General features: G+C 43.8%; 1 protein-coding gene across 2 annotated transcripts in view; it reads right to left on the minus strand.

Moving 5' to 3' along the window:
• Nucleotides 1–728: 728 nt before the first annotated feature.
• C8A (complement C8 alpha chain) overlaps nucleotides 729–27,973 on the minus strand; it is a 56,218-nt gene continuing 28,973 nt past the window's right edge. For both annotated transcript variants that reach the window (XM_045858755.1, XM_045858748.1), the window contains exons 8-11: nucleotides 11,941–12,072; nucleotides 10,606–10,763; nucleotides 6,036–6,258; nucleotides 729–2,421 (exon numbers count right to left, since the gene is read on the minus strand). In XM_045858755.1, coding sequence (XP_045714711.1) covers nucleotides 2,270–2,421; nucleotides 6,036–6,258; nucleotides 10,606–10,763; nucleotides 11,941–12,072 — 665 coding nt within the window. In that variant the 3' untranslated portion in view covers nucleotides 729–2,269. The remainder of the gene's footprint in view (nucleotides 2,422–6,035; nucleotides 6,259–10,605; nucleotides 10,764–11,940; nucleotides 12,073–27,973) is intronic.

The raw sequence follows: 27,973 nt of genomic DNA on the forward strand, positions 1-27,973 counted from the left end.
TTTCTTTCCTTTCCCCTGTGCCCAACACACCAACCATCCTACAAGTCCCTCCACTGGTAGACAGCACAGAGCAAAGGGTAGGGGAGCCTGTGCTTGATGTACTACATTGAAACCCTGGCCAGCCAGGCCAGATGTGTGACCCATAAGGTTCAGCCTTGCCGAGACTCAGTTTTATTAGCTGTAAAATGGGCCTCCGTTTTAAATCTTAAGGGGTCCTTTAAAAGACTACATAAATTAACACAGACAAACCTTACTGTGCTGCCGTTTTGCTTGGTCACATACCCCCTCTCCCCCACATGTAATGACTCCTTGACTCTCAAAGGTTCTCAACTCTCGCTGAATTAGAATCACCTGAGCAGCTTTTAATAAAACTATTGGTGTCTGGGTCCCACCTCCAAAGATTTGGATTTAATTAGTCTAGGGTGCAACCTCTGGACAGCACTTAAAAAAAAAACAAACTCTCCAGTGATTCTGATGTGCAACCAAGATTGAGAGCTACCACTTTTGGATCAAGCTCGAGTGCCCTCTGAAAACCGCCCAGTCGGCCTGGCCAGTCTGGCCTCCCATCACACTCCAGCACATAACCCTCACTCCCCAGTAGATCATGAATGGAAATTAATCATTAGTGTAAATTAACCTAAAATGTAAATTAAAGACAGGATGAGAAGCAATAAGGGCATCTTCTTCCCCCCCCTTCTTTCAGTTAGAAAATCCAAAGAGCTCAGAAATAAACTTTTAAACTATAAGTTTTAATTAATAATAGCAACAACAATATTAAGGGTGATGCCAATAATTTTGTATGAGACAGGCATTGTTTTAAGTATTTTATGTTATTTTATTTACATTCACCATCTTCCCCATTCCCCATTCCCAACACCTACACCTACGCACACCCCCAGTGTGCCTCTTAACTTCAAACTTTGTCACATGCTGAATTTCTGTCTTAAAGGTCCCCTCCCTCTTTGCCTCATTCAAAAATCCTTCAAGGTCAGGGTCAAGCCCCATTCCGTATATAAAACGCAGACAAAAAGACCAGTCTTCTCCCACCTGGCTTTCCCTGGCACTTTGGGTGCCTCATATTTCAGCATCATTCACTCAGCAATTGGTTTCCTGTGTCCCTGAAACCCCTGCTAATTGTATCATGCCTATGTCGGCTTTATTATTACACTAAAAAGATTGACGATTCTGGACAGATAGGGAAAATAATTATATATATAATCAGTCAACATGTTTCTTGTACTGTCTGAGAATACAACTTCTACTGTTAAGGAGCTCATAGACTGGGGGAGAAACTTATGGGTAAACCGAAAAGTCGGTGCAACACAACACATGAGTAGGATGCTGTGGGATACTGAGGCAGGCAGGTGTGTCAGGGAAGGTGTGCTGATCATTATTGGCCCACCCCTCCAATCTGTGCTCCGGTCTGGGAGCCTGACCAATATGGACCCCATCTTTGAACTGTCTCTTGAGCTCAGTACCTCACTTCATGCACAGATGCTTGTTGGGTCCCTCCCAACTCAAGGCGCAGCCCTCGCCTCTGCAGACACAGTGCTGAGCCAAACAAAGCTAATCCCCACCCTCAGGTTGGGAGATGGGTCATATTACAGTCACAGGAGATGTGGGCACCACTATGTAATTACTAATTGCTAAAAACTCGATGAAGGAAGAGACTAGTGTGAGAAAATAATTGGGAGAAACGTGATATTTGTGGTAAGAACTTAAGCAAACAAGAGATTAATTGAAGGAATAGAAGAAAATGTTGAGTCAAAATGAAGAAAAATTGAAGGAACTCGTTAATCTTTAATTTTTTTCTCATTATTTCATTATCCACTTATCTTACTAATAATCCTTCTATGATTGAACAAATATTATTATCAAAGAACCAAGATAATTCTCATCATACTTCATCTTATTGGCCATTGATTGTTTCCAGAGCATCTGCCTGCTTTGTATCTCTAACCTTCTCTAAGACATGGGTTGAGATTTCTCTTTTTTTTTTCTTTTTCTTTTTTTTTTTTATGACCCAAAGTGCTGTGAGCAGGATCAAGATTCTGGTTAACACTCAACACCTGGTTGGTGGATGGCTGAATTTTGTGGGGAATAAAACAGTTGGTTGTAGATGTCATAGCCTGGTCTTAGGCTTGGGAGCTGGCAGGACAAAGAAATCCACATTGATTGGCATTTCCTCTCAGCTGCAAGAAGTCACTGTCCCATGGTATTACAGGTGGTGGCATCCGTTGCATATGTCCCAGCCTGTGCCCAGAGGTCTTCAGCAAGCCTGGGTCTGCACTGCCCGCCCTGGACACGGGGTGCCTCCATTCTTGGGTGGGGGGTTGTTGCACTCTCTCCTCCTTTCCTGAGTGCCTGATCTGCAAGCAGACCAGGAGCTCCAGCAGCTCCAGTGACCCTCCGCCTTGGCTCCTGCATAGATCATTTCAAAGGGGAGAAGGAAGTTAACATATAAGAAGCAGCTCAGACAGTATGGAGGGAGGACTACCTGTTGCCCTAGAGTGGTCCACAATCCCTCCATGAGGAATGCCTTGGTGTAGCCAACCAAGACCTATGCTCTCCACCTAGCACTTAATTTGAAACTCTGGATGGAGTGAAAAGAGCCCATCTCATGACATTAGAGTCTGTGGTTCTGTATGGAAGTCTGTATGGAAGATGGAGAGCAGAGTAAGGCAGGGAGATGTGTCCCTCTGGAAGAAAGATGCAGCCACTAGAGGGTGAGAGGAATAGGGAGCACAACCCAGCTGGGGGTTCACACACACCCCTGTAGAGAGAATTGCTAGACTTTTGAATCAGGGCTTGCAAATCATAGCCCCTCAGACTCTGACAGTGGGGCCAGGGTGGGTGACAGATTCTCTGCACAGAGCATCAGAACATGCACTGACCATGTGCCTCTGGAAACCCAGCTCATATGATCCCCCAGCCTGGGGCTGCTGCCTCCTCCTGGCTCCATGTCTTTGTGCAAGCTCATCTCTCTCTCTCAGCCTGAGTTTTTACCTCTGTAAAATGAAAAGGGTAGACTAATCCGGTAGGGTTTTTCCAGCATTATTATTTTTTCATTATTTTTTCTAAAATGAAATCTTGCATGGGCCCCAACATAGAAGTCAAATGAGAGTGGAACTGTTCTATTTGAAGCTGCAGTATCTATCAGGCTCACCTCAGTTCCCTGGGCAGCCCCTAAAACCCCCAGTTTCCTCAGATCCCAGTGTGAAAATCATTGGATTACATTATCTTCAAGTTCCTTCCAGCTCTGTAATTATACCCCCTGGTGGGGCAGCCACAGCAGGTTCTCTGTCTCTGTTTCTCTCACCTCTGTGACTCAGAGGCAAAGGTTTGCTGGGAAAATCCCTAGGGACCTACATCGTAGGGTCTCCATTGTGGCTGACTTCTCAGCCTTAGATTTTTTTTCCAGATAGATCTCTGTCTGGTTGAAATACTAGTCTGATAGCCCCAAGGCCCCCTGATGTCCACAGCCTATTTGGTACAAGGTCAGTGGAACACCATGAGCTTCCTACAACCGACCGAATGTAACTGCAGGAGGAATGGGGCTGTGAGGAGGAGGACCCAGCCCTTCATGCCCTGCCTCCACCCCCATAGCATTGGCATCATGCCCCCCTTCTCCAATGCCCATTGTGTGTATGTACATACGACTCAGCACGGACCACTGAAAAGGCATGTCTAGGTAGTTCTCACCCCCTGTTCTGTGTCTATGCTGTGTGGACAAGGATCCAAGTAAGTCACTGATTCTCAGGGCCCTTGTCATGCTATAATTATACTTACCCAGGCAGAGCTCACGTTTGTCCCTTTAAGCCAAGTCAGGCTGATAACTATGAACAGGGACATACCCTTCCTTCTCATTCCTCAAAATGGTAGTCAATGTAATCATCTCAGAATCTCTGCCTTCATTCCCCAAATTTCCTGACTCTTAGGATGTAAATCAGTAGAATGGAGCAGTTAAGAGCTTGGGTCCTAGCATCTGACCACTTGGTTCCAAATTATAGCTCTGAAACGCCCCAGCTAGATGACATTGAGAAAGTTATCTCATCTTCCTCCTGCCCCAGTTTCCTCATCTGTAAAGTGGGGCTAATAATAATATTTATCTCATAATATCCTGGGGGGAATAAATAGTTCATGCACATGAAGTGTTGTGAGAGAGCTGGCATAGAATAAGAGTGAGTTATTCTTTCTCCTCATTGACCTTTGGTCCCTCTGGGAGAGCTGCCTGGCCACTAAAGCAAGTGGGGGCTGAAATCCCATCCACACTCTGCTTGAAAAGTCAAGAAATCCTTGGGCCTGGGAGCAGGGCAATATTGGCCCTGAGTGGTTGGTTTTCTTTGTTCCTTTCATTTCCCCACCTGTCAGGCAGTACCTTTTTCCATTTCACATGAGGAAACTGTATCAGGTTTGGCCATGGTAATTGGTCTTCTTGATTTTTATTCTTGATTTACTTCTTCATAAAGACTCTGGAATTCACTTACCATTGTGACTTACCCCTCTCAGGATTTCTCCTACACAATAACTGGCAGCTTGTTGGGCTTCAATCTGTACACCTTCGGCCATCACAGGAGTGATTTAAACCAGGCACCAACCCAAGACAGACCTCTACCAATGAAGCTCTCTCTTCCTCTTATTTAAAATATAGCCTGCCACATGTGTTGGCTAGTTTAATCCTCAGCACAACCTGTCATGAACATACTGATATTATCTTAATTTCACAGGGGATTCCCAGATGAAAAACTGGCAGCATTGGGTTTCAAAGGCCTAGTTGACCCCCGAGCTGTGCTATCCTGCTTCCCGATGAGGAAGTTATAACCCAACATCATCTCATTTAAAAACCAGGCTCCATCCCATCTTCCCTGTGCTTCAACAGTTTGTTTTACGGACTGAAGAGTAGAACCTTAGATACACCTATCCAGACTTTTTTTAAAACCTTTCTTCATACACTGATTTGATAGCCCGTGTTTTTGTCATTATTCTATGTAATATATAAGCAGTTTTGTATGCATGGAAACTTGGAAGTTTAGGGATTGGGGCATGTGTAGAGATTCCTGAAGCTCAAAGAAAACTTAAATGAGAAAGACAAATCCCAGAAAAAAGAAGTGATTAACAGTCTCACAGTAAGTGAGTGACATAGTTGGGATTCACATCAGGTCTCCAGACTCCTTCCTCTGTAAAGGAGACAGATTCCTAACCCTTGTTTGAGAACTTTCTTTCGTGGTATCAATTGGTTCATGCTCAGCTATAAATGTCTAAACCTCACTGGCCCCACTTTGTTTATCATCATAACTCCTTGCACTGTAATGACCACTACTTAACCATATAGTGAGTTGAATTGTGCCTCCTCAGAAGATATGTTCAAGTTCAAACCCCCATCACCTGTGAACGTGACTTTTTTTGGAAATAGGCACTTAGCAGATTAAATCACATTAAAATGAATTATTGCTGAATTAGGGCGGGCCCTGATGTAATGACTAGTGTTCTTATAAGAAGCAAAAACAGGGACAAGGAGCAGAGAACACCATATGAAGACAGGCAAAGACTGGAATGACTCTCCAAGCCAAAGAATGCCAGGGATTGCCAACAACCACCAGGGACTGGGAGAGAGGCATGGAACAGATTCTCCCTCAGAGCCTCCGGAAAGCAATCCAGCCCATAGACTTGAATTTTGGACTTCTAACTTACAGAAGAATGAGGCAATAAATTCCTGTTGCTCTAAGCCACTGAGCTTAAGGCAATTTGTTACAGCAGTGCTGGGAAACTAATGTATCCCAAAATTGAATTATTGTTCTATTCATATACACATTGGTAAGAAAAAATAGTCCTTATCTGAGAGGGGGTCTAAATGACAGAGAGGAAGGGTAAGAACCATTAAGTGTGGGGTCATCCATAGAGCTCAGTGTGTGGGGTCCCAGAGTAGTGAGCCAGAGGGCATAGGACAGAGAGAATGGGAACCCCAAAGCCCTTTCCGTGCTGGCCTCTCTGAGCTGGGCCAGGCTGGAACCCGAGTGAGGATGCAGGAGCCTTACTCTCTTCCGCCATTTGCTCACAGGCATAGCCCTTGCGACCCACGGGACACTGACACTTGCAGCTGGTGCCCACGAGGATGGGCACCCCATTGTTGAAGCAGGGCCCACAGCGGCAGGGGTTAAATTCCATCAGGTACTGATCCAAGGCCCGTTGCAGGTTCCGGCGTTTGGTCTCCAGGGCTCCCAGGGTCGTGTGCCTCAGCAGCTCATGGACAGGCTTCATCTGTGGGTGCAGAGAGAACAGAGGGTCCCTCCCTGGGCTCTGTGCAGTTTCCCAGAGCCCAAGAACTGGCCCTCAAGCTCCTCAAAGGCCTGCTACAGGACAGGCACAGAGCCAGATGCCCCACTTCATCCCCCTGCACTTGATCCCCCCAGCCACTCTGGGAAGCAGGAACTAAATCAGCCCCAGCCCCCAGATGAAGAAGTGGAGGCTCAGGAGTGTTTGAGTGACCAGCTCAGGATCACACCATTCAGTGCAAGAGTCATTCTGAACCTTAACTAAAATGTGTGGTCCCCCAACCTCAGAGTAAGAGAGAGCTCAAACGCCATTTGTGTCAACTCATCTGCCCTCTCCAGGCACTTTTAGAAATTAGGAAGGGTGTAAAAGTGTTGTGTGTGCATGTGTGTGTGTGTTGACCGTCAACCTTCAACATAGGAATGAACAGAGTCCTTGATAGGTACTTATGTTGTCATTGCTCAGCACATCCCTTAATGGTATCAGGGTGGTGACGTGTATGGGGAAGGGTCTGCGTGATTTACATTTGAGGCAACCCATTCCAGGAAGACTGTAGTAGTCCAGGGTTCCTCAGCCTCAGCACTCCTAAATTTCCAGCTGGACACTTCTTTATTACAACTCCTATGCATTATAGGATGTTTAGCAGCATCTCTGGCCTTTACCTACTAGATGCCAGTAGCACACTCTAGCTGTAAAAACCACAACTGTCCCTGGACATTGCCAAATGTCCCCTGGGGGACACAATCAGCCCATCTGTGTTGGGAGTACTATAGTAGGTGTAGCAGAGGGAATGGATGCTGAAGGCAGGAAATCTGGCTTCGAATCCCACCTCTACTGCTTCCAGGTGTGTGATCTCCATCACATTACACATGGGGCCTCTCTTCCTCATCTGAAATGTAAGAAAAAGAGCCCTGCCCTGGCTGGCATAGCTCAGTGGATTGAGTGCGGGCTGCAAACCAAAGCATTGCAGGTTCAATTCCCAGTCAGGGCACATGCCTGGGTTGCAGGCCACAGCCCCCAGCAACCGCACATTGATGCTTCTAACTCTCTCTCTCTCTCTCTCTCCCTCCCTCTCTCTCTCTTTCTCCCTCCCTTCCCTCTCTAAAAATAAATTTTAAAAATCTTAAAAAAAAAGAAAGAAAAAGAGCCCTACCTTCCACATTTATTGTGAGGATGACAGTCAATGGATGTCACATAGTAAAAGCTAAATAAGTGCTGCTCAGCTCCTAGCTTTGTGGCCTAGGATGCTTAACTGCCCCTCTCAAAACTGGAGCCTCATTATCTACAGAATGGAAATAATAACTCATTTCCTAGAATTCCTAGGAGGATCTAAAGAAGTAATGAATGTGACATACCATTGCAAAGGGAAGAATAATATAAAATAAAGCACCATTTTTATTAGTTAGATATGATGATAGTAAAAAAAGTATATATTTTTAGAATTGCATGTGTGTATGGTTACCTTCAGCATGCTTAATAATGCTGGATATTTTAACACAATCAGAAAATGAAAGCTCTTTTCCAGTTGTCTCATTTTATAGCACAATCACCTGAGGCCCTAAGAGGGAGTCATTTGCCAAGGTCATTGAGAAATTCAGGGAGAGGACTGAATTGCCTGGAGCAATCTGACTTCTCTAGAATCACAGTCGGTGGGGGGCACCTCAGTGGCCTTGAATGGGTTCCTGGAAATGTGTACAGAAAGACCTGCGGCAAACAGACCTTGGCCTGTGGTCAGGGGCTGTGGCTGAGGTCATCGGCTGGTCACGTCAAGACTGGCTGGGCCTCCAGCCAAGGGAAGAACACAACTTACTGGAAGTTCAGGGAATATGGCCCCATTGATAAGAAGTCAGTGCAGAATGGGCAGCCCTGGTTAAGGTGGCTCTTAGTTCCAGGGAAAGCCCAGGACCCCTGGGCAACTTCCCTTTGACCTTTCAGCAAAGCTTAGCACTCCATCTCACATCTCTCACTGCTCCCGCCTAGAATCCTCCATAAGGGGAAAAGGATCACTGCTTAGTGCTACAGGGGACTTAAAGGGGGGAGGAGGAGTGGAGAAGAAGAACCTCAGAGAGTTAGTGCTTGAAAAGATATTGGCAATGGTCTTGTTCCTATTTTACAGATGAGAAAATGGATTCAGAGAAAGTAAGTAGTGTGATATGGCAACACAAAATAACCTAACATAATGTAACAATATATAACATAACACAACATCATAACATCACATCAGGTAACGCAGTGGCTACATTCACTCAAAGTACCTACCATAAATAAGTACTGCTATGTTCTGGGGATGTGCAAGCAAATAATTGTTTCCACTCTGATCTTCAGGTTCCACATAACCCCCTAACTCGTCCCCTTGTCTACAGTCTCTCTCTCCTTTGACTCATCCTCCATACCTCTGTAAGCATTCTCTTTTTACAGCGCAGCTCTAGCTGTGTCACTCCTTGCTCTGTAACCACCAGCAGTGTGATGTATGGAAGGCAGACTATTCGGGGGTAACATGGGCTGTGGTTGTGGATGTTAGAGTCTGCCACACACGGCTCCAGTGGGCTCGGCTGTTTACTGGACGGGAGCCTTGGCCAGCCCACATATCCTCCGTGAGCCTGTTTCCGCAACTGATGTTTCCCTTTCTCTCTCCCCAACCTTGTGGCATAACATTCTATTATCCCCACGTTACAGAGCAAGAAAATGGGGATCGGAAAATTAAGTAACTTGTCAAAGGTTACACATCAAAAGTTGCCAAGCCATGAACCAAACTATATCTTCCTCACCCCAAGCCCAGACTTTCTTTCCCAAGAGACAGCATTTGGTCTTCAAATCATTAATGAGTCTTTCCCTTGGAAGGTGTGCTCAAGGCAAATGCAAATTTCACCTCTTGCTCACAAAAGGTTATGTATTACTCCTGATATCAATTCTACAGTTTTTACCCAAATCACTAATATCTTGATGATATAAGTTTTCAGATCCGTGTGAATTACAGTTGTAAGAAAATGGTCCATTTCTTATTGGAGAAGAAATAAAATCAGGTTAAGTCATTGGACTTCTTTCTTCATAGAGAGCAGGGTATTATAATAGGCTTTTAGGTTTAACTACTGGTATATATTTTAAGAAGAGAAATGTATCTACACCTGGAATTTTAATTATATGTATAAAATCGGCAAGGATGAGGAGAAGGTTGGCAGGAAAACAATAATATTTTATTTAAAAGCCCCCAGTATAATTCTCTTTTAATGGATTACTCTTGCATATGACTAGAAGTAGTTTGACAACTGGTAGAACCCTTACTTATTTTCAGTATGAATGCTATTTTACTCCATTTGTGAGGCGAGGGATTTAAGGCAAGGTTTCTCAACGCTGACACTATTGCCATTTGGGGATAGATGTTTGTTTGTGGTGGAGACTGTCCCTTGCATCGTGGGATGTTTAGCAACACCTCTGGCCTCTACCCACTAGATGCCATTAGTATGCTCCCAGTTGTGACAATCATAAATGCCTTCCGACATGACTAAATTTCCCCATGGGCCCCAAATTGCCCCCAGGTGATCATTGTGGCTTTAAGGAAGGTGCTAGGATAGAGGGAAATGAGAACTGGATATGAAATCCATAGGTCTGAGATCCAGGTACTACCACCTATGAGCACTGAGATCTTAAACAAATCACTTGAGCACCTGGAGCTCCAGCTTCCTAACCTTCCCAGTGGGAGTAGTCGTGTCCTTGCCAGGGCTCCACTGGGGTGACGACAGAGGATCACTGGGGGCAGGGGCAGCGAAGTGCAGTTACAGTCTGGGACTATACTCAACCCATCGCTGGTTTTGGTATGGACTTTTAGCTCAGAGTGGTTTTCATATTTTTATTTTGTTTCCTAAAGTGTATTTTTATTTTGTATTTTAGAAAGTTGTAAAAAAGAAGAAGAAATGAAACTGGTATAACAGAAACTGTACATGGCCCACAAGGCTTAGAATATTTACTACCTGCTTCTTCACAAGAAAAAGTTTGCCAACCTCCAATTCAACAGATGTGTTTTTTTAAGTTTTGTATGTATAAATAAAAATTATTATTATTTTAAATGTCACCCAAGTCTGAAGAAATCCTGGGACTACTAGTGTAAAAGTAGGGCACTGACCAGATATTACACTTCTGAACCCAGCTCCCCTACAACCTGGGTCTGAAGTCACATACTCCCTAGAGCCAGGCGTGGGGAGGGCCACCAGTTCAGTGTGCCGTTAACATTTAATCTTGTTCTTTGATGGGCTCATAATAAGAAATATGAAAGGATCTGGTCTGTTTCACTTTCATTCCTCACGGACGTAGAGTTTCTTCAACTGCAAAAAGACTTACCTCGAAATCAATAACAGCAGGACTATACTTCAGTGACCTCCCCCAGGAACGATACGAAATGGTGCTCGAGTTGTGAGCTAAGCCAAAACCCCAGCCAGGACTGCCACCTCGCACCCGAGAAATGACATCTTCCACAGCAAAGCTACTTTTGTTGGGATCTATCAAGAGGATAAATGCATTAGCTAATTTCCCAAAAAAAAACAAAGAATGGGTATGCAAGCATCACTAATGAGATTTGGGGCAAAGTTTATGTGCTTTTCTAAGATCTATCCTCCATTCTTTTACCTTGCTTGGTTAACTAACAGGACAAAGGAGAAGAATAGGACAAATACTTAGAAACAGGCTCATACTCTGGATTAAAGCAGACAATGGGAGGACCACCCAGCCCAACATGGAGGATGGAGAGAGTATGATAATTCGTACCCTCTCAGATGATAATTAATTTATTCATTTATTCATTCACATATTAAATGCTTACACAGTGCCTGCCATATGCCAAATAGGTCCAATTAAACAGCAAATGTCTCTATAGGGCACAGTAGGGGTACAAAGAAATAGGTGGTCAGATAGATCTACAGGAGCCTGGGAGACAGGTTGGGAAAAAAAGTGAGTTTTCTAGAAAAGTGAATGAGTCTCTGTAGGGAAATGGAGAGAGGTGGGAAGGGCATCAGGGAGAAGAAACCATTTGACTTAAGGCCCTGAGACATGAGTAGCCTAATGAAATGGGAGAATTCAAACCTGTTTTCTATGTACCTCATCCACTACACTATAAACTGTTTCATCATTCCTGCATTCTCCATTGTCTCCCACCTAAAAAAAATACTCAATACATGCATGATGAATGAATGAATACATTAATACACATATCAACTTGCTCAGGAAATATCACAAAATATTCTTGTATAATCTTTCTCTAATATTTATTTTTTTAGCTTGAAGCTGGTAACCAAATTCTCCCCTCTCAGGGACTTCTTCCCTCTCTTTGAACTATATCCTGATGGGCCTTTATCTCAACAGTCAATTTTCCAGGTTCTATCTACACATTTCTTTCATCCTAGGTCTTACTTAGACCTTTATCTAGTGCTTAAAATCTAAGAGCATGCACCCTACAAAATCTAATATTTCTAAGGTGATCTCAACCCATGGTTGATTCAAAAATAGAGCCAACACAGGTCATTCATTAGCTTGGTGTATTTAGCAGCTCTGCAGTTGGACCATCGGCTGAAATGGAATCAATGGGGGACATAGGGGTGTGGAATCATTTTCATGTCCTGAGTGTGTGTCCAAGGAAAAGTCCGGCCTTTCTTTTCAGGAGATTTTTAACTAAATACTTACTAGAAAAACCACCTCCATGTTTTTTACACCGTTGTCCTGATAAACCTCCTCCAATGTCTAGGCTCTGTGAAAACAGGTAAGAAATGCCCAGAGACGCTCCAAAGCATGTCTGGATGTCTTCAAAGGTAACATCTGCAGCAGAGAGATAGAAACCAAAAATGCTGAGATTCTAAAATGCTGTTAATAGTAGTAAAAGCTGCTTTGGTTTTTGAGTCTCAGAAATCTGAGTTGCAATTCCAGTACTTTAGCCCAATTTTAATGTTTTCTTCTGTGTGGTTCCAGCCCAAGTAATTCTTGAAATGAAAAGGAATATGTATTACACATACCGGTTGCTCAAAAACATTAGTCCCTTTCTTTGCACATTCTCCCTTGGGCCTCCCTGGGGCAGTGGTTCTCATTCATCTCCATATACCCCTGTGCCCAACACAGTGCTTGGCCCACTTTCACTCTGCAGTTTTGCATGTGTTGCCCCTACCTCTCTCCCTTTCACCATCTTTCCAAAAAACTTTGGAAAGCTCCAATTCAACTCAAGCTCCAATTCAAATGTCATTTACTCCATGAAGCATTTTTGGATTAGATCAGAATCATTTCCTCTTTCTTCAGAGCTACCAACATGCTTTATTTGCACTTGAATGATCAGAGCTGTCACAGTTCCTTTTGCCTATGATCTCTTTGCACCCTGGAGAGACCACAGGGCTGTGAGAAGATGGAGCTCTCCCCAAGGGCAGTCTGCTTGCCTTCCAACCCCAGGAGAACTATGAGTCCCACATTAGCAGTCTCTGTATTTGTCCCACTGAGGAACCTGAATTTTGCAGATAAGGAACATAATTCTGAAAGCAGTAAAGTCATTTTGCCTTTGTCCCACAGCCTGTAAGTGAACAGAGCTGGGTTTCCATCCCTTGGTCATCCTGGCAAGATAAAGCTAGAAAAACAGATTCAAGCAAGACACTGACCACTGCTGCAGAGTCCAACTCTTTCTGCAGCTAAAGTCTTCTGAAGACTGTGAATTGGAGTTTGTGTTTTGAAATATCATTACTTTTAATTAATTGCAACTATATAATAATTATTATGAGTTATATTATTCTGGCAATCACAAAGAAAAAATCATTTAGGGCTATAATTCAATTGAGTTGAGGATTAGATTGAATATTTTCAAGGGAGCGTTCAGCAACAAATTTTACCTGCCTACATCCTGATTAAACTGCACACTCTGTATGAGTTCAAGGACTTTTATCCTGCTCACCACTCTCTTGTCAGCAGAGCAGTGCAATATTTGCCATGGAGGAATGCAGTAACTATTTTCAGACTAATGGTTGGCTTAGGAAACAAAAGAGAGAGTAAATGAATGCCATGAGTCCTTTGGTCAGGGCTTCTGATGGGAAGAATCATAGAAGTCAGAAATCTGAATTCAAATCTCAGTCACTCAGCTGAGAGGATAAAAATTGTTAATATATATAATTATATATATATATAATTGAATACCATTCAGCCTTAAAAAACTAAGAGACCCTGCCATTTACAGATTTATAGCAACCTGGATGAACCTGGAGGACATTATGCTAAGAAAATAAGCAGGACACAAAAAGAAAAAGACTGTATGATCTCATTTCTATGCGGAATCTTAAAAGGTCATATATGTAGAAGCAGAGAGTAAAACAGTGGTCATCAGGAACCAGGAGGTAGAAAGGGGGCATTGCTGGTCAAAGGGAACAAAGTTGCAGTTCTGTGGACTGAAAATGTATAGAGAGCTAATCAATGGACAGCCTGAGGACTACAGTTAACAATGATGTATTGAATACTGGAAATTTGCAAAGAGAGTAGTCTTTAGGTGGTCTCTCATACACACAAAAATGGTAACTACCTGAAAAAATAGGTAAATTGTTAGCGTGACTATAGTAATCATTTCACTTGGCATATCAAATCATCATGCTGTATATCTTAAATATATTCAAATTAATTTTTTTTAAAAAAGTAACACAGAACAAAATCCCCATCACTCACACCCTGTATGAGCTTAAAAAGGGCCCATGATCTCCTTGGGCCTCAGCTTCCCCAGCATGCAGAGAGGCAGCTGCACTGGTTTGTCTCCAAGGCCCCCTCAGCTACAGCCCTCTGTGACTCTGTGCACACCAGTCTCTGAACAGCCCCGAGTGGAAAATGCCTGAAAGGAGTGATGTTCTAAGCAGCAGCACTCAGAACCAGGCAAAGGGCTTCTGCTACCATTTCTGTTCAAGCACTTTTAATTTTTAATGCATTCCTAATTGGGGAAGATTTAGCATATTTAATTGTTTTGATTAAAAAATCCTTCAACAGTGGTAAACAAAAGTGGATGAAAGGAATTCACGGGCAGAAGCCAGATTAATTACTTAGGTGAGTGGTGGAGTGCTGCCGAATTAAAGTGACAGGACTGGCTGATTAATGGGGGCTGGAGGATGCCTGTGGAGTGATTATGCTTATGAGGGTGTGCTGACAGCCTGCCACGTGCTGCTGGGAGAAGAGAATTCCAACCGCTTGATTTGAAAAGCACAATTTGACTGCAAAGAATTACCTTCTGGGGACCCCGGCATAAGGTAGCCATAGAAAGGGTGGGTCTGTGACTTATTCATACAATGTGAGAGCTAAAAGTGTCCTTAGACATCTAGCCCACACTTGTCATTTTCTGTTGTGATGCCGTATGCTCATAAAGGTTAATTATCTTGTGTAAGGCCATATAGCTAAAAAATGGTGGGCCTGAGGTGCAAACTCAAGTCTGTCTTACTTGGAAGCCTGTGGTATTTTCACTAATTCCAGTTAGTGCATCAGACTAAAGAATTCTGCTGTCAGACAGAAAAAATTTAATAAGAACCTACTATGCACCAACCCCAGCACATTGTACATTGGGCAATGTAGATACAGTGAGAACAAAATTAATGTGAAAATAATGCAAATCTGAATAAGATCCTAGCCTGGAGAAGCCAGCGGATGTGGACAATATATTAAATGAGGACTAATTTATACCTGAGAGTTGCTGTTTCAATGTATCAGGGTGAGAAGAGGAGTCACTCCAGCAGCCATTGGGGAGGCCAAACCAGAGCTCTCCAAAAAGTACCCATGGAAAGTCAGGACCAGTGAACTGGAGTGGGCCAGAAGAGCTCAAATGTGGTTCCAAAATCTAAGACACAGAGCCAGAGAGGGAAGCTAAGAGCAGAGGGGGTAGAGGGGGAAAAGAGCAGAGAATGATATGTAGCAATCATGTAGCACTTGTACAGATGGGTGTGTGGCAGGGTAGACTGACCACATTCACAGAACCAGGCAATGCTCTGTCATGGCTCTGCCCCTGTCTCATCAGGTTGGACACCTTAGATGTCAACTTGGGATCAAATCATGCTGGGATTTGTTCCGGCTTTTGAATGCAGTGAAATCTGGAGTTGATGATTCCCATGCTTGGCTGCACATTGAGATTATCTGAGTGCTTATTAAAAATACAGGTGCCTGGGCCCCACTTCTATCAAAGCTGATTCTACTTCTGAGCAATCAGCAATCTGTGTTGTTTAAATGATTTATCACAGGTGATTCCTGTGCAGTGCATTTGGGACCAGATTTTGAATACCCTAGTCCTACAGAGAAGCTCCGGTGGCCTGCTGCAGAGCACTGGCCTCTTCCTGGTCTCAGCCGAGGCCTTTGTCAATGCCTTGGATACGGACTTAGCAGCCAGGCTTATTGTATCTTACCCAGAAGAAGAAACTAGGAAAAGCCAAGGATAATTCAGATAAAGAATCAGGATCCGAAAAGCCCTCAGAAGGCTGGATGGATAGACAGACCAAGCATAGCAAAATGAGATTCAGTTGGGAAAGCGGTAACATCCTACTCTGAGGGAAAAATACAAGTGCTTGAGCTCAGTAAGGAATAGGCACTGCTTAAACAGGAGAACAAGAGAAAAGGCCCCAGTTTTAGATAACTTCTAGCTCTGTAGGGGAATGAAGCCTGGTGAAAGTGATAATCAATCAAGAAGGGGATAATCTCACTCTCTACACAGGTTAGGGAACCGCAGAGCCTGGTGAAAAGTTCTGGGAGCCACACTTTTAAAAGGAAATAAGGAAAAAGGCATTCCTTGAACATTATTCAGCCTTTAAAAAAAGGATACACTGCCGCATGCCACAACATGGCTGAGCCTTGAGGTCACTGTGCTAAGTGAAATAAGCCAGTCCCCAAAGGACAAAGCCCACGTGATTCCACTGAAATGAGGTATGTAAAACAGTCAAACTCATAGAATCAGAAAGCCAGGGGTTGGGGAGGAGGTTGAAGGAGGGATTTCTAATCAACAGGCCTAAAGTTTAAGTTATACAAGATTAGTAAATTCTGACTAACAATAATGTAGTGTACACTTAAAAGTTTGTTAATAAATAAAAGTAGAGAGTGTCTGGAGAAGAATAAGCATAAGGATGATGAGGATGTGAAGAAATTCAAAGCCATTTCCTTTTGGGAATGTTGGAGGAAGTGCGGGATATGTACCTGAACAAGGGAGGTAAGATCTCTCTTTAAGAGAGATCAATACACCTGGATTCAACTCTGCAGAGAATTGTCTTGAAGAAAAGGAATTAGGTTTGTTCGTGTGGTCACAAGGAAAAGAACAAGGACCAAAAAAGTCAGAAGCTACAGGGAGATGGGTTTAGGCTCCACATAAGGTAAATTGTCGTGATGGTCAGAGGCCAAGGAAACATGAGTTATTTCATAAGACAGTGAGCAACCTGTACCTGGAAGGTATCAAGCAGAGGTTGGCTATTGGCCTTTGAGAGGCACAGTGGAAGTGTTTGAAGAATTGAGCAGTGGTCTTTTGAGGTCTCCTCTAAGGTCAAGTTTCTGCAATTTTAAGAATACACCAGAACACCCGAAGAACAATTGAGACAACTTTGATGATTACTGAATGACTTCTTTCTGTGTGCCAGGCATCTGGGAAGTAGAGGACTAAGGGGAGTGCTCATTCTGAGTAAGCTTATAGCCAGGAGTGGAGCAGAAGACAAGTAAACAGACAATTGCCATACTGTGCGATGAGGACTTGGGCAGAAGACAACAGGGTGAGGAAAGCCTTCCTTGGAGATCAGAGGAAGGACACCAGGGCCAAGTCTGAAAGGATGAGTAGGGATTGGGCAAAGTGAGAAGGACATTGAGACCATAGGTATTCCCCTGAGAAAGGCCAATATGACCCAAACTCAAGAGTGAAAAGGAGATGAAAACCAGTCAAGGAAGTACTGGGAGACCCCTGGGTCACCTCCCACTTTCATCTGGTCCCAAGAGGAGCTGTTGTTGTATCTGCCTGGCAGGCCAGGATCCCAGAGGACTGTCTCTGTCCACCATGTCTACTGCTCGTTTCCCACTTGGTCTTGGCCATGGTGCAGGTGTGGGAGTTGTCCTCATGCTTCTGTGGAGATGCTGCACCAAGGTGGCTCTGAGGCAGAACCAGGCAGCTTGACTTCTGAGGTAGCAGAATGCACCAAGTTTCTGTCATTCCTCAGATTAAAAGCATCAGGTGGAAAACAGCAGGTGTAATGCATTATTTATCTCTTTGTAACAAACAAACGTCAATCTGGATGCTGTGATTTATCTGCTACGTTGCTTTGCTTCCTTGGTTGAGCCCAAAGACAGCCTTGCGATGGAAAGGAAGAATATGGTCTATTTCATGTCATAACAATGGAAAAGATGACTGCATAGTCTGTGGCTGGATGAGCCGGGAAATGTTAGCTAATGTATATGCTCCCTCTGTGCTTCTGTTCACCCACTGCGTCGTGCTTCTTCCCAGCCACCTGGAAATAAGAGTACAAGTAACTCTGTTCTTTTGCATGTGCCTTTACCTCTGTCTACAAAGTCCCTACACCTCTTTCACTGAACTTCTCCTTTCAGCTCTGGAAAACCTCCCCTCACTCCTGAGGACCCTATCTGTGTCCCCACAATATCCCTGTGTGTCCTCCACAGTATCCAAAGCTTCCCTCCAGCATAATATTTAGCATGCCCTAGTAATTGCCAATTTCTTGGTCTGTTCTTTCAATTATACTGCAAACTTAGGAAGTCATCCCCTGAGTTCACAGGGCTCAGCACAGAGCCTGGCCTGTGACAAACCTTCAAAAGTGCTCAGTGATGGGCTGGTTTCCAGCCTATCTTGACAATACCTCTAAAATGTCTGGGACTCACAGGCCTTCTTTTGGTTGACAATGCAAATCACATAGTTGTAATATCTCATGCTTCCTTGATCAAGAGTCGATTTTATAAAGCACTTTTACCTGCATTACCTCATTGGAGGCTCGCAACAATCCTATGAGGCTTGGAAGGCTTATCCACTTTTACAAGCTTTCAGGTCACTAAAGACAATAATTATGGGGGTTAGGGGTGTAAACTCTGGAGTCAGAGTTCTACCATCACCCACAGTGTGGTGTGGGGTAAGTTACTGAACTCTTTGGGCCTCATTTTCTCTGTCTGTAAGATGAGGGTGATAACAGTTTCTACACATGAGTCCCTAAGAACAGTGTCTGGCACAGTACAGTGTCAACAAATCTGAGCTGTATGGATAGATTACCTGCCCAGAGTCCCATGACTGGAAACTCTGAGAATAGGGGTTTGATGTCAGGTAGGCTACACCCAAACTCTGTGCACATTCCATTTCATCACATTCGTGTTACTCTGCAGAGGAATACTCACCACCTGGCATGAACAGCTGTGGCCTTACCAAGCCCCTCAGTCCACAACGGCACCTCATTCCACAAAGCAGCTCTGAGATAGGAATGGGCAGTCCTGGGACTGCAATCTCAGGCCTCTCTGCTGTGTGATCAGGGGCTATCTTCAGGGATGCTGGCTCTTCCAGATGATTTCAGTCATGACAAGAGGCAGTGTAGCTGGGGGCCAGGCTCTGAAATGGAGATGGCCTGAGCTGGAATTCACCATGCTCACTTACTATCCGGGCAAACTGTTTAACCTCCCTGTGCCACAGTTTTCTCATCTGTAATATGGGGATTTTAATGGTGTCTATTTCCTAGGGTTGTTGCAGGAGGTAAATGAGAAAAGCCATGCCAGGGATGGGGTTGGAGGTAGTGCCTGGATCAGATCTAGAAATAATGGTGAAATGTTACTATTATTACCATTGCTACAAATGCTGCAGCATATAGAGATTGGGTTCTTCATTCCAGACTCTGAATCTGGAAAATGAGAGAGGAAGGGAGGTTGAGGAGTTCGTTTTTGCAGTACGAGCTCTTGAGCCATAAGTAAGTGAAGAAGGGCCAGTGACGCAAATACCAGCCAGCAGTATCTCCAGCACTGTGGATGGACAAGACACAAGAGAAATTCACAGACTACCACATCCTGTGGAGGAAAAGGGATGGCACGGCTACCCTCTCAAGGGGAGGGTGCCTCTGAGTGGCCTAGCAACTCTCTAAAGAGGGGAGCATGCCACTCCCCTGCCTGAACAGGCTTTTATTAGGTTTTTTGGGTAGAAACACAGATACAGCTTATTAACCATTGTCTGGCAGTGAGGATCAAACAATAGATAATGTTCAAAGAATTAATAGGGTTCACACTGAGTCGGGGTCTATCGCCTAAAAATGCTACAAAACTTAAGGGACTGAACTCATTTCCTGCCCGGGCCTTTATAATCTAATAAGAGCATCCTCAGCAAAGCCGCCTTCGCAGGATTTTATATAGCCTTTCTCAGGCCTAATCACCCCAGGAAGCCCACCATTTTCCAGCACAGGGTTGCACTGCCCCTTGTCATTGTTACAGATTTGAGTCAAGCAGAGGAGACAAGGCAGCTGAGAGACTGGAGACTCCTCACAGGCAGAATGAGGACTCAGGCTTTGTCAAAGCCGAGGGGCAAGGGGCAATCACCCCCTTTTTCCACAGTCCCCCAAGTTCTTCCTTGAGGGCCTTCCCACATGATCATGTCTGTCTTAGGTGGTTCTCCCCTTTGGGGAATCTTACCCATCATTGGTTAACTGATCAAGCTTTAGGAGCCAGTTAAGGAGCAGAAGTGGTGCTCCTGCCAGGAAGATAAGCTTTGTCTCCTTAGTGGCTTCTGGTCTGGAGGTCTCTCACTCAGCCTTAGCCATAGGGGAGTTGCAGCTCCTGAAACCAGGCAGGCAGTTTCCAACAGGCCAGGGAACACCCACATTTGATAAGCATCATTATGTGCTAGGTAAAGCTTTTCCATGTATTCTCTTATCTAGTGGTCACATGCCACTCCACAAACAGGTACAATTATTCCCATTTTACAAATTAATGAATAGAGGCTTAGATAGTTTCAGTCACTTGCCCAAAAGTATACAATAAGTAAATAGTAAGGCTGCTATTAAATGAAATTCAGTGCCCACTTTCTCCACGACACATTGCATGACCTATGGGAGGGAGAACTAAGGGTAGCTCTGGGAGTAGTTCTGATATCATTGCACTTTTTCTCCTTTAAGACTGAGCCTGTTTTCAGTGATAGAGGTGAGAATTCAAAATCAAGACAAAATCAGAAGGATGGTACTGAGTATCTCTCAATTCCATGTGTATGCAAATGACTTAAGGGGAGTGGGGACAGAGCCAAGACACCAGGAGCCTGTCAGTCAATCAATACCATCCATCACTGTGAAGCCTGGTTGTCATGGTAACTGGGGATAAAGCCTGGAGCCTGTTAGAATCTAGTATCTGTCTGTTCAGGGTGACTGGTTGGTTAGCAGGCATAGCAAAAGACCTTCTGGGCCAGCTCAGGCTGCTTAGCTGTAAATATAAGACCATTCACAATCAGGCTCCTGCTCACACCACTGTCCCATCTAGTTCAGACTTTTTAAGAATCCATCCTTGACTCTGCAGGAAAGCACCAGAGGATGTCCAACATACATGGGCTTGGATTCTGAACCATCCCCGCTAGAAAGACATTGAGCCTTCACTGTGGGCAGCCTCAGCCTCGGGGCAAAACTGTGGGACATGCCATTAACAAGATGTGTGATGGAAACAGGCAGTTGCAATAGTATGATGCATAGAGTGAAGTCCCAGTGCACTAAGACTGACTCCCCACCTAGAACTCAGGAGATAGAAAGACTGCCTGGAAGAGTCATATCTGCCAAGAGATCAAGTATAAGTAATCACTAGCCAGATGAACAGGAGACGAGGAGGGGAAAAGAACATAGTTCCAGGTAGAAGGAACAGCAGGTTCCTTTCTGTAAAGCCACAAGGAGAAAGTGAGTATGATTAAGTTGAAGAACCAGAAAGTAGCTCAGTATAGGAAGCTCAAGGGAGCAGTGGGACTGAAGGGCTAGGCAGGGCCTGAGCATGTTCACTTGAATGCTGGCCATTTGTCCAGTGCCAGGGTCCCTTCTCTCCTTAATGCTCACCTTTGCAGAGCTCCAGCAGCTTGCCATTCTACAACCTGTCATCCTGTCTGTACCCCCTGGGGGCCAACCCTGACTCCCTGCCACAATCCAGCCACAGGACTGCTCTCACTTAGGCACTGGCCTCAGGGGCAAGCCCTCCACAACAGGGTCTGACCTAGGGGTGAGCCTGGGCACTTGTCACCTACTTCTCGCCTTGCTGCCTCAGCCATTCTCACAAAACTCTCTCTGCTTAGAAAGCCCCAGCTCCCTTCTCCACGAAACAAACTCCTACTCCTCCTGATTTTGGAAGATCAGGTTTGAATGTCTTTGGAGTTTAGAAAATGGGAAGGGAAATGAGGCGATTGATCCCTCCTTTGTGCTTCTACTGTATTTATTTCTGTTTAAGCATTTATCACATTGTATTGTTCTTAGCCCCCAATTTGCTGCACATTTCTCCAGGGCAGGGGTCTGTGTGTCCCCAGAAATCAAGGGTTCTCAATGAATATTTACTGGATGAGTGGATGGATGCCTGAACCAATGGGTGGAGGGATGGAAATTAGATTCTGGGAAGGATTTTCCTCAGAGATTGAGTGTTTCCTACCTCCTACTTTGGGTAACAAGGGAAACTTCTTGAAAGGGAATTATAAGCAAGCAACAGCAATTTTACATATAAATGTGATGGAAAGTATGAGAAATTTGAGGGATTTAAATTATACATCTGTCCCACCCCATTACTCTCCATACACAGCTTAATCATCTGGGCTGCTTTTGTCTCATCCTCGTGAAGGAATAGGAAATACACAGCCCAGAGGCCTTTGCTCCCCGTCTGCTGCCTCTGACAGACATCTCCTACTGATCACAGCACTTTCCGGCTGAGCCCCTCGCTGGTGACAAATCCTCGACTCAGCAGTCCCAGCAGCATTTGCTATTAAAACCACCTGATGTCACTGGCTTAGACACTTTTTCTGAGGTGCTCCTCTTTTCATGTCACGAGTGCCAGCACACCATGCTTTTTCCCGAATCTCTGACTATACCTCAGCTTCAGAACAGACAATCACAAGCTGGTCAGTTTTACCTTTAACAATTCTCCCAATTGCATTTCCCAAACAATGGGTCTGACTGACCCAAAAGTGTACTTTGGGATCAATTTGAGTATACTACTCCCTTAATTACCTTTAAAACCCAATTTAACCATTTTCAAAGCTCTCACAAGCAGTTTAATGGTTTTTAAGGAGAAGATAAGTGAAATAAAATATCCAGATACACCAGAAGCAGCACTGAACTGCGAAGCAGAAGTCCTCATTTCAAACCACACTCTGCTTCTAACCCATGGTGCCGCCTTGGACACATCATTTCTGCCCTCCATTTCCTGGTTCACCTCGTTTGTGAGGTGGGGACAGCCGCAACATGCAGCTCAGGGCACTGCCGAGAGGCTTGGCTGAGATGACATGTGCGTAAAGATTCAGCAGCTGTCTGCCACAGAGTTAGAACTCAGTGAATGCTCTGTCACACCATTTGCATAAAATATTTCATTGTGCAAAACTTCCTACACCTGCCTTGACAGTAATTACATCCTCCTACAGCTTTCCCCCCTGCCTACCTTCTTGTGCTGGTTACTTCCATACACCAATTTGAGCTATGGATGTGTCCAACTACTTGGCCCAACATTACCCTGAGTGTCCCTGCAAGGCTGTTTTTGGATGAGATCAACATTTAAACTGGTACATGAGTAAAGCAGATGTGAGTGTATTGTACTTTACCTATATTAGGAGTTATTATATGTATATACATTTTATTAAAACCAAATATTTCTGTTAACTCTAACTACAATGAAAAACAACTAAACTGTTAATTCATTTTAGGTGATAACCATTTGGCTATCCTTGTAATAATCATCCCTGACCATAATCCAGATAATTATGGGAGAGAGGAACATCTTTACCTGCCATAAACCCTCGATGAGAGGAACCTTGTTGTTATCTAGACGGTGCCTACTTACCATGTTGTGAGTGCTTAATAAGCATTTTCTTTTTTGCATGAAGAGATAAATGAGGGAGTGAATGAATGAAGAAAGGAAGGGAAGGAAGAGAACATAGAACTGTACTTAGCACAAACTTTAGCCAGGTTTTGTGTCCCTGTGGCTTTTTCTGTCCTGTGTGTTAGGTAGTAGACCAGCTGGTTCAAAGGCCTTGGCTGGAAGGTAACAATTAAAGACAGACTGCATGTACTGTGCCCTAGCTGGAAGGATCCTTCCCAGGGTCACTGTTATCTAACATCTATCTAGGGAGGGATGATGGAATGCAGGCACAGATTTGGGCAGAGTTGTTAACACGTTGAAAGATAGTGATGAGAATTCAAAGTGACCTTGATAAATGGGAAGAGCAGTCCCTCCAAAACTGGATGAAGCTCTAGAAACAGAAATGAATGACCTTGATCAAAGAAATGGGCAGGTGAGGAAGGAGGCATAATTGCTGAGGCTCCACATCTACAGCAGAACCATGGGCCACAGCAGGCCAGACATAATGCTAATGGTTTCCTTTCTATCTGAGCACTGTTTCCAAGCTGACCAATCACAGGCCCCTGGGAGACAGGTCATCTTACTATCCCCACTCTACGGATGAGAGGACAGTTAATATTATAGAGGTAACTGGAAAGCTGGGAATAAAAAACATGGTGATAATAATACCAACATAGCACAGCAATAATAGGCAACATTTTTATAACTCTTACTACATGCCAGGCACTGGGCCACATGCTCATACAGACTGATTCATTTCACATTCCCAACAATTCTATGAAGTATGTATTGTCATTGCCTCATTTAGAAGAACAGGAGGAAACTGCGTCATGGAGAGGCTAATTAACTTGCCCAAGGGTCCCAAGGGTGATGTATGGTGGAGGTAAGATTTGATCCAGGCAATCTGATTCAGAGCCTTTTTCAAGAGTTGACATTTATTGAATGCTTATTAGAGTCTGCCCTAAATATTTTCTGTAGATAAGTTCACACATCCCCTATAACCACCCTGTGAGGTAAATGTCATTAATATCTCCAACTTAGCAGGCAAGGAGATTGAGACTTAAAATCATTGAATAACATGTCTATGATCACACATCTCATGACAGAAACTATGCTTTTACCAAATATAGCTATACTAATATCCTGTACTAACAGGAAAAAAATCTGTTTAAACATTTATTATGCAAAATGCACCTGGAATTATTCTCAAACCCTTGTTGTCATTCCATTTAGGTCTTAAAGAAACTGCAGTTCAGAGAAGTAAGTGCCCTGACCAAGGTCACGCAGCTACTAAACGGTAGGCCCCTGCCCAGATGTATCTGACCCTAAAGTCTGGGTGCCTTCCTATCACATCACCAGCATATTTCTTATTTTGCAGACCCCAATCAAATTGACTTTGCTACATTCTGACCATGCCTAAAACTGTAACCTGTAATAGTAGCTACTGTTTAAACAGTGTTTTACTTATCACAGTGCTTTTAAAAATACCATCTTGGTTAATTCTCATAATAACCTTTTGAAGTAGCCTCTTATCCATACATTAGTTATGGGAAAAATGAGATTCAGAGATGTGAAATATTAACTTAAATGGCAGAGCCTATGTGAAAAGCAAAGAAAAGAAAGCACTAAGCATTCTTTTCACCACCAAACTGCCTGCTAGCTTTTATGGGGCCACCAAATGCTACTGGTTTCCTTCACACACACAAAAAAATCCATAGAAGTCATTTTCTGTAAGGCCTTTGCACAGCCCTTTTAATGTGGCCAAAAACTATAGAATCGCCAACCTTTGGCGTCTTGAGGACTTTTAGTTTACTTTATATTTCATACATTGTTTCCATTACAGCATTCCTGTTAGTGGCATCCTGACAGACTTATTTAGATACTCTAACTGATAGGAAACTCTATTTTATGTTGCATTTTGAGAGACCAATGGCACAGAAGGTGAAACAAATGTCAGACCTAGCTACATTAGCAAAAAAGGGCAGAGGGTGGGGTATGGTTCGAACAGACCACCACCATCTTTGTCCCAAAAGTATTTATTGAATATTCATCTAAGCTCTAATACTTTTCTCATTGCATATGCCTGCTTGGCTAGAGGGAACATGCAGAGTAAGCATGACACAGCATAGTGAGCAGCAGTCACTATGGGGAGGGACAGGAAGGGACAGGCTGTGGACACTGAGGAAGTGACTAACAATGCATGTGGGAGGAGAGAAGGAAAAATCAGTTATTTCCAGGTTGTGGTTCCTGACGAAAGCAGCTGGGATAAAAAAGGAAAGAAGCCTGGACCATAACTCAGACCACCACATGTGTGTTTCATTTGCTAGTGACAGGACTTTCCAGCCTTGGTTCCTTCATCCATAGAAGGAAGAAAACCTATCATCTCACACAAAATCATAGGAAGATTAAGTAAGAAGATGTACAAGTGGCCAACGTGTACATGACAAGGTGCTCAACGTCATAAATCATCAGGGAAACAAATCAAAACCGCAGTGAAATATCACCTCACACCTGTTAAGACATCTATTATCAAAAAGATAAGTGGTCACAAATGTTGGCAAGGATGTAGAGAAAGGGAATACTTATGCCCCCTGTTGGTGGAAATATAAACTGGTACAGCCACTATGGAAAACAGTGTGGAGGCTCCTCAAGAAATTAAAAATAGAACTATCATATGACCCAGCTAACCAACTGCGGGGTATATATCCAAAGGAAACGAAATCATTTCAAAAAGATATCTGCACTCTCACATTTGTAGCAGCATTATTCGCAATAGCCAAGCTACTACAGAAACACCCTAAATCGACAGATGAATGGATAAAGAAAATGCAGTATAGATATACAGTGGAATATTATTTATCCTTAAAAATAAGGAAATCTTGCCATCTGTGACAATGTGGAGGGCATTACACTATGGGAAATAAGCCAAATAGAGAAAGACAAACACTGCATGGTATCACTTACATGTGGAACCCCCCCCCCCCCCCCGCCAACCACACCCCCTGAAAAAGTCAGACTCATAGAAACTGAGAGTAGAAAAGTGGTTGCCAGGAGCTGGGGGCAGAGGCTGGTAGGAGGGCACATGCTCTTGGCTATAAGGTGGGCACGGTCTGAGGATCTAATGTACAGCATGGGGAGCACAGTTGAGAGCACTGTGTTGTGCAACTGAAATGAGCTAAGAAAATAGAACTTTAATGTTCTCACCAAAAAAAAGGTAGATACATATATGTGAAGTGGTGGATGTCATTTCACAATATATACACACATCAAATTGTCATGTTATATACTGTAATAATCTTATAGTTATATTTGTCTTGTCGGTTAATATATAATCTTTAATTTGTCTTTACAGTTATGTATAATCTTGTCACTTATAGCTCAGTAAAACTGGAAAAAGTTTTAAAAGGATTAAATGAAAAGATTGGTATGAAGGCATATCAATTATGGAAAGATTAATATGGAGCTTAGCATGTAGTAGATTGTCGATTATTTTTCCACTTCTCTCTATCCAGTAAATGAGGGGGGGGCGGCTGGTGACGTTTCTGACAGAGAAAGAACTCTGGGAGAGGAGCACAGTGGGGGTGGGGGTGAGAAGGATATGATGTGAGAGCCTGGAAGTCTCAGCTCCCTAGTAGAGACACCCTCAGGCATTTGGAATGTGGGCAGGGATTGAAATGGGAACATGGGGTCACTCACATGAAGGGGAGAGGTGGAGGATGCCCACACGTAAGCATAAGGTGGAGGAGGAGAAAACAGTCGAACAAAATGACAGAGAATTAGTAGTCTGAGAAGTGGGATTAATTTAAATCAGCTAACAAATATTCATGATTTACTCACCATGGGCCCAGTCCTAGCTAGGTGCAAAAATACCAGAATAAGCATAGAACTTGCATGTGGAAGTTCACTGTCCAGCAGAAGAGACAAATAGGTAATTGAAATTGGCATAATGTACACATTTCTAAAATATATATTCTGGAGTCTTCTCTTGGCTGCAGCAACCCTGCTGTGGCCATCATTCTGAAGCCTGCAGGGTATCTCTACCAGGAAGCTGGCACCTGCACACAAACACATCATATTCTCACCCCAATGTGTGTGCATCTGTGTGCATGCATGCACATGTGTGTATGTATATGCATGTATAGAGGAAATATAATTTAGAGAAAGGAGTAATTTACTCCTCACAATCCACACCAAAACCATCTACAAATTGTCTAAATTCTCCTTTCAAAATCTATCCTAATTCTATCAGAGTCTTTCCTCTCCATTGTTTATTCCTCACCTGGACATCAGCAAGAGGCTTCTAGCTTTCCTTCCCGAGTCCACTGTCACCCCATCTAATCTGTGCTCTGCATAGCAGCGGAATGACCTGCTGGTACATGCATGGGCTCAAGCTCTGCTCTGCTGGTAACTGCAATGGCTTTCATCACACAGCAGATGTGGTCCATACTTCTTCCCAACACCAGCAAGACCCTCTGAGGCACATCTAGGTTTCTTGCAACCTCAGCTCCTGGCATTTCCCCTTATCCACAAGGTTCAGCCACACATTCCTTCCTTTGGTTTAGGCTGTCCACTGTGCTCAGGATACCTCCTTTGTTGCCTTTGGTGTCTCTTGCTTAACCCTTGGACCTCATCCCACTTTGAATATCACCTCCTCACACTCTCCCAGATCCTCCTAAGCTATGTAAGCATCTCCTCCCCGTGC

This window comes from Phyllostomus hastatus, unplaced genomic scaffold (assembly GCF_019186645.2).
Source record: "Phyllostomus hastatus isolate PE091 unplaced genomic scaffold, TTU_PhHast_1.1 phas_contig_147, whole genome shotgun sequence".
Classification (NCBI taxonomy): Eukaryota; Metazoa; Chordata; class Mammalia; order Chiroptera; family Phyllostomidae; genus Phyllostomus; species Phyllostomus hastatus.